This window comes from Limulus polyphemus, unplaced genomic scaffold (genome assembly GCF_000517525.1).
Source record: "Limulus polyphemus unplaced genomic scaffold, Limulus_polyphemus-2.1.2 Scaffold924, whole genome shotgun sequence".
Classification (NCBI taxonomy): Eukaryota; Metazoa; Arthropoda; class Merostomata; order Xiphosura; family Limulidae; genus Limulus; species Limulus polyphemus.
The window spans coordinates 84,818-92,909 of record NW_013666534.1 but is presented as its reverse complement, the minus strand read 5'-3'; the positions used below and the strand labels follow the sequence as shown (position 1 = coordinate 92,909).

Sequence of the window (8,092 nt, the reverse complement as noted above, 5' to 3'; positions counted from 1 at the left end):
AAGGGATTATTGAGAGGGGGCCATCAATTATGCTGGATGCCTATCTCAATTGTTCACTGTAGAGGTCACTGCAATTGATCACAGGGAAACCATAATTTGCTATGTCTTCTTTAATCGGGGCTCCTCTTACCTCATCCATAGGTTAATCTGACTCTTCTCCTCTCCACTAAAGTTCTTTTCAGAATGAAGAGACATTTTTTATTTATTTCTCCATAAGAATACAAGAGAGAACGAAGGTAAAAAATACTCGAATGAAATAAAACATAAATCAAATGTAATTTCTAAAATAATTAGATCCTGATCACTATCACCAAAATTTGTTTAACTGAGGTTATCTGTTGTAATTCAGTTATAATTGTACGCTGTTACCTGAATTCTACACCATCAAGTGATTCATTTTTCTAATTTTCACAAGGAATTGCAGAGTCTAGTGACAGATGAAAAAAAAAAGAGACAAGACACGATATTAAAGCCCAAAATAAAAATGAAACACTTTAGTTATTAAGATACAGAAGCAAATAAATAAAAATAATAATACGGAAAATAACGAAAGTAAAAATTAAGGAACGAATATGGATTATTGCAACTCGCGGCTAGATTTCAACAGCGAGTTTTGGTTCTTTTAAATTTAAAAAAAAAAAGACGAAATATTCTTCGGGAAGTTCAATCCAAATTTTCTTCTAACAGTGCCAAAACTGCTTATCACAAAGCACATTCTCCTTGTAGCTGACCTAATATAAAATGGCACCGGGATGCGGAAATGTGATAGCTACAAGGTATTCCTCCAAATACAAGGTCAATAGAAGTACAATGTTACTATCCTACATGAAGCTACAGAAAGGCCGGCTATTTGTGCATGGGTGTCATTGAAGTTGAGGACGAAGGTAGCTATTAAACAGCACCCACTGCAAACTCTTAGGCTACTCTTGTCTGACCAAATATTGATATTTGACCATCATTCTTATAGCGCAACCACGGTCTCTATTTGTTTGTTTGTTTTTGGAGCAAAGCCACGTTGAGCTATCTGCTGTGTATACCGCGGGGAATCGAACCCCGGGTTTGGTCGTTGTAAGTCCGTAGATTCATCGCTATCTTATCAGGGGACCCATGGCTTCTAAGCGACGTATTTTTGCGACAGTGGGACGAGAATAATGAGCCTTCGTATTTACAATCCAATTAGATACATCAACCATTAAACCATCTGAGGAGCAGAAAGGAAATACCTTGGAATTTCATTTCATTCAGGGCTGCTTTATAAAAGTGGTCTTTTCAATCAGATATGAACCAACAGTTAGTAGCGAGTGTTCCTAACAAGTTCATTCTGCGATTAGTGACAAATATGGACCCACCTCTATTAAAATGGACCTCCAGCAGCAAAACACTTTTCAAGGTGTATTGTCCCAATGTTGAAGGTAGTATATTGTCTACTTATCTCTCTGCATACTAAAACAAGACACATTTTTTTATTTTTAGATTAAAATATTTGGTGAAAATAAAGAAAATGTGAACAAGAAAGAAGGAAATGTTATAAAACCCCAAAATAAAAGAATAGGTGAAAATAAAATTATTTTTAAAGTTAAAGACTAAGCAAAATACTAGATCATCTGCTAAAAAAACCAAAATTACAAATTTAATGTTTCACTGACAGAGGAGATATTAAATATCAAGCCATTTGAATCTAGATTCACGTCAGAAAGGCATTAACAGTGGCGATCCAGTAAATGTCGGTTCATCAGTTGAAAGCGTTAGGACTCTATCGTTCTTTTTTAACATAAACAAACAGGAAAAGGTTCAGCAGTAAATATTCTTTGGTGTTTGGTATTATCAACCTGAATAGCAACTTATACGGCACATCGGCCAGTTCAAAGACATCTAAAGTTCGAGCGTAATCTTCCCTAATCTAGAACTGATGACCAGAGGGAGGGCAAACATTCAGCAGCACTCGTCACCTATAATACGGCTACTCTTAATCGAAAAGCAGGGTTGACTGTCACAGAACTAACTCCTTCACAGCTGGAAGTGTAACATTTTTAACGTCATATTGCAGCTCGAGCCTCGGACCTTCCGAAACACAGCACCTCATAAAAACCGCACTAAATATTCAGTCCAATAAATATACCAACGGACGAAAATATGTATCGCTAACAGTGGTGTGGGAAGGAGTTACAAAGTGGAGGTGCTTGGCTAGACATGCCTTCCCTAGAAAATTAATATAATAATATAATTTAAATGCTATATAAGTCAAATATGTAAAAGTGGGGCTGCTGCAGCACCCCCGATTGCGACGCCTTTAGCTAAATTAAAGAAAAGGTTATATACAAGTATTTACAGATCAGAAACAATGGAATTGGAGTTAGTTGGTAAGTTACCAGCATACTGTGAGAACGAACTCAAAACCATGAAACATTATACATACTTGTACAGACAACCTGCAAAGGTAACAGATGGAAGATTAATATATGGAGGAATTAGATCCTGATGGCGGCAACAGGGTACATTAGAATCTGTTTACAAAAGCAAATTTGTTCAAATGAAGAACTCGCTAACATGTTGATTTATATATACTTTTTATTGACGAATTTTCACATCAAATATACAAATAAATCCAATTACAAATAACCAATAAGACGATGTCACACGACTAGATAACAAGGTCTAGAAACGTTGGATAAACAATCCAATGAAATTACGTACATTAGAAAATAATTCTGTGAAAGTTTATAAAATGCCTTGTGTCACCAGATCTGTGCATAAGGCAACAGATGAGATAAAGCAACATGGTCATAGCAAAAAATAAACAAATAAATAATTTTCTATAGGTTCACTAATTTTCACACACACTTAAAAGTGTAAACAGATTCAAACAGAGTGTACAATCAAACTTAAGAAGCCATCTGCTTCTTTTCTTGGTAGGATTATTTACCTGATTCGTGTTTTAATGCTGGGTTTTCTGGTAAATTATCAAGTAAAATTCTCGAAATTCTTCGAATTGAAAGCTTGTTTAAGTAAAACTATCCATATAAGTGTATATTTTTCGTTTCGTTATGGAAATAACGTTAAATCACTGGAATGATGTCATAATTATTTATTATAATAATTATATATCAAATAGCAGATATTAAAAACAAATGACAAAAGTGATATATATTAAAGAAATTAAACTTTAAAAGGTTAAAAGGGATTTTGGTATTTTCAGTCTTAATGACACCTTGTGTGACATATGGGCTAAATGGCAAGGTCAGAGACCTCTAAGGTTCAGGCAAAGCTATCCATAACTTAGAACAGCTAACCAGATGGAGATCAACTAATAAACAGAGACCATTGCCTATCCGGCTAATTTTAATCGAATAGCAAGATTGTCTGTGACTTTTATAACGAAGGAAGCGGTCAACGCTGAACCTGACCCTCCCTGGTCCAAAACATGGACCGAATCCCGATGAAGAAGTTCGCCAGACTGTTATAACGCTTCCACCACCGAGTGTGTGGAGCATATTCAGCAACACATCAAGACTCGAACTTTGGACTTTCTTCTCTACAACCCGACATATCTGTCTCAGTTTAATAGGTATAAGGAACAAAATACAGCATGAACTGGACTAGCGAAAAAAATATGGATAACAAAACGGCGAAATAATTGATGCTGAAAATATAACGTTAAAAATCAATAATGTTTAACATAATAACTTTTAAAACGATATTTAAAGTTAATAATGTTTAACAGAATAACCTTTAAAACAATATTGAAAGATAACAATGCTTAATAGAATAACCTTTAAAACAATATTGAAAGATAACAATGCTTCACAGAATAACCTTTATAAATGTTGATTGTTAATAATGTTAAATAAAAACAGGATAAAGAAAAATACTAAATTCTTCACATTAGTATGGAATTACACTTTCGTATCAGCGTCAACTAATGTCGACCTTACTTCTCTCCTAAGCAACCACGATAGTTATGAAAGCAAATGAGAAATATATATTTCATTAGTTACATGACATTACATCATAGTGTAGATAAGGTAGTAAACCATGTCTTTAGAAGCAACCATATCCCACGGAAGAAAGTATTTAATTATAGAATATATATATATATATATATACATATGACGATCTACTCAAGAGCAACAAAACATGATAGATAAAGTCTGATGGACATGACACATGATAGTAACTTGACAAGCCTTTGGAAACATAAAACTGAACTATGGAATTGTAAATGCTAAACAAATAAATATCAAAGAGCAGCCTACCTAGATTTTCTGCCGTGGTTTTTTAAACCTTTCAATTTTTTCAGTATGCTTTTAGTCAATACCTGATATATGAAGAAAGCAAAAAGGGACAACTTGTTTATAGTTCTACAACTGCTATTCAATAGTTTCCAAATAATGTTTTTTCTACATATAGTTTTCATGGGAAATCGTAGTAAGAAGTGTATATGAAAGAAATGTTTTTACTTCTAAATGTTTCTGTAAATCAGCGCAATACGTTCTATAGTTTCCAATACACTTAGATACAGTGATTGTTTCCCTAAGATTCTGATGCTAAGTGTAACGTGAATGACTAAAAACATATCGAATTCTAAGATTCGTAAAGAAACATTTATTTATGCTAATCGCCATTATCCGTTACATAAAGTTTCACTGACAACAGAAGAAAAGTAACGATAAACATTTAGCTTTAACGGACTTTGTCACATATGATCTTTTTTCTTCTCTTTTTTTTTTTTTGAGAACTTCACGATACCGTAAACAGAAAAGTAATATAAAGATACAAAATATAGCATTCCTAAATATCAAAAACTGTTTGAAGAATAAATGTGTATTATGTGTTTATACCGCAATTCAAATATATAGCAATTCTGGAGCTTTAAAATCATAAATTTGTTATTAAAATCCAACTATTTGATATTTCTTAACAGACAATTCTGAAAATCGGGTACATGGATTCTTTAAAGTGGATCTTCGATTCCGGTAAAAATTTAAAGATGGTTCAGAACTTTTTATATAGAGCATGTTTTAAAGTTTAGTTTAGGATTTAGAAATTTTGATAGAGGGCAGGTTTTGAAAAGGATTCAGGAGCTTTGACAGAGGATGTGTTTTAAAGAGGATTTGGAAATTTTGATAAAGGGGCATATATCGAAGAGTATTCAGAAGTGTGATAGAGAACATATTTTTAAAACAATACAAAGAATTTGGTAGAGCAGATGTTTTAGAACAAATTTTGGAGCTTTGATGAAGACCAGTGAATTTTTGTTGCGAGTTGAAACTTTACCACAGGAGCTGCTTTAAAGGGGACTCTGGAAATGTGTTAACAAATATTTTAGACTTATCTTGTGATCATTATGGATATTTGGTACAGCAGGAACTAAACAGATTCTGAAGAACTGCAAAAAAGGAAATTCTTTATGGAGAGAATTCTAAAACATTTAGAATGAAAGATTGTTACAAAACTTGTGAAACATATATATATTTTGCAAGTTTGGGGGAGTAGATGTAAAGTTCACGTCACAGGACAATTTCCAAAGAAGAATACATTCTCTTTGACCATCATTCTATTATAATTACATTAAACACATTAATAATATTTATAGGCCAAATTAAACAGTATAACCATAAAGAAAAAACAAATAAAATATTACTAATATGCACATTTATTGAAATGAAAAACTCAAGTGTATAATCTCTTTGGGCATCTACGCTCAAATCATAACTTTAAGAATGAAATTACGACTTTTTTAGATCATAGCCTATCATCACTAGGCAGATAATGTCATTCACTATCGTTACTTTTACTGTACTGTTACAAAATGGCAATCTCATGAGTTTGGGGATGACGGAATTTTTTAACTTGGACTTTTTTTATGATGTTACGTCATAGCGTTTGCGCGTAGAAAACCAGTAACCTTTATTAGACAAACGACGCCATTACATCAGCCAGGACGAAAAGGTGAGACGGAAGGAAAATCCAAAATATGCAGAAACTCAGTCGATGAGTGGCCGGTCCAAGTTATCGGTCAAATCTATTGTAGTAGCTTCGTAAACACTGTCAGAAAACGGTCTGAAATCAGAAGTATTTCCTTGGAGATTTAAGGAAAACTTGTCCGGATCATCGCTAGAAAGAATAAAAATGCAACATGGCAAAATATAAGGAATCTGAGAAGGAAAAAAGCTTTTAAGCGAGCATACAAAAAAATTTTGAAAAAAAAATCGTTATGACACAAAAAATGTCTAGGGAAATTATTGCTACTGTGTTGTACTTCATATTTTTAAAAAGCCGAATTGAAATTCACCTTGCAATAGAAAAATGTTTCGTTAATTAAGGTAGTCACTACTATCTCTAGCTAAGATTGAATTTTTAGAACACTGAATTTATATTTAGCAAGAAATGTCTGGTTACAATTGAAAGTCATTCACTTGACCTAATGGGGTTAGTTTTTTTTTGCAGGTTAAAGATTCATGGATAATATATAATTCCCCATGGATGAGCCAATTTACAAGTAATATTTGACAGCAGTACGAATGAGTGCTGAAGTAATAGCTACTAGTCGGGTGGTAAAAACGAAGACAGAATATCGAACATTGATGATTATAGAAGAGGAATTACCTATATAACTTATGTAGAAGGCATATGTTTCAGCTGAAACTATAATCGAACAAATGTTGTATGTTGATCTCAATAGATCTGAAGAAACGTCTCTGGTAAGATTGTTTAACCGGTGCGAAATATTGATAGTTATAGAATATGTTAACTTCAACTTTATTATAAACTGCATGTAAATTGTAAGGAGATTGGCTACTGCTTTATACCCATTCTTAATAAAATTATATTTAGAGAACTCTAATGGTAAACTTTTCGTAATGAGGTCAACTGACGTACATCCATAATACAGAGTTGATATTACTATTTATTATCACGTGACTTCATTGTGCTAGTAATTTATTCTTTGTCTTCACAGAGTCATATCGTATTTAATCTTCACCTAATTTTAGCGAAATGCTATAGATTTGATTGGTTTAATATAATATATCCCATAGAAACTATGATCATTATTTTGAAATTCCTTTACAGGATGAACTTTTTCATTACATCTAAAATTTTGTTTTAATTGAATATTAACCTAGCGTTTTAATTTTTAGTAAGGCTTCGGAATTAAAGTAAAATAAGGCTTACGTTTTTTGTTGCTTCGTTTCGGCACGAGATCTTCCAAACTTCCTGACAAATCGCTGGTACGACTTGTGCACTCGACAGTGACAGAGCGTTACAACAATAACAGCAATCAGGCAGGCTCCGGCCAATGTGGAAGCGGCAATATAGATATTATGCACGTGCTCTAAAGAAACGCTAACATTGTCGATCATAGAGCTTTCTTGTGGTTTTTCCGTTTTTCCTTGAGTGTGTGCAAGTGGCTTAACTGGGTATAATAGCTCATCTGTACAAAAAGTGAGTATAAATTCGGTTATACATAACGTAATCTACTCACAAGAAAGGAAATCACTAACTTTTAAACCAGTGGCGTACATGTAACATGCCCCCCACAGCAAAATTTCAATTTAGCCCCCCCCCCCTTTTTAAAAGTAATATAACTTGCGTAAGAAACAAGAAGTGGGTGGTTATGTTCTCAAGAAATGATATTTTCTTAGCAACTGTAACACTGCCTTGGCATGGGCAGAAAAAAAAAAAAGAAATCGATGAGGGCGTTCGTTGTTTGCAGGCGAAACTCCTCGAAGTTACATATTGTTACGTCTCCGTTAGTTAGTTAATTTTCCGTAAATTCGTTCCGACGAAACTTTAGCGACACAAGTCCTTTATTAAACAAAACTGGTTTATTCTTTCCGAATGCAACTTTACGATACACTTAATTTCAACAGTCGCTCTATAACAAACGCTCACGTCTCACGTGGCCAACAATATTTTATCTGCATACATTCAATTACTCATTGCACTGTTGTCCCGTCACGTTGTAAACGTCTTATATATACAAGACTAACACATATCTAGTAAATGGTAGGGCATTCTTGAAGGAACAGGATATTTCTAGAAAGACGTGGTGTGATACTAGTCACGTGACCTCGATGTCGTAACAATATAA

The 8,092-nt window shown here is 33.6% G+C and overlaps 1 protein-coding gene across 1 annotated transcript in view; it reads right to left on the bottom strand.

The window, feature by feature from the left end:
* Positions 1-2,610: 2,610 nt before the first annotated feature.
* LOC106461266 (delta-like protein D) overlaps positions 2,611-8,092 on the bottom strand; it is an 83,727-nt gene continuing 78,245 nt past the window's right edge. The window contains exons 9-10 of the mRNA XM_022388132.1: positions 7,174-7,432; positions 2,611-6,114 (exon numbers count right to left, since the gene is read on the bottom strand). Coding sequence (XP_022243840.1) covers positions 5,985-6,114; positions 7,174-7,432 — 389 coding nt within the window. The 3' untranslated portion in view covers positions 2,611-5,984. The remainder of the gene's footprint in view (positions 6,115-7,173; positions 7,433-8,092) is intronic.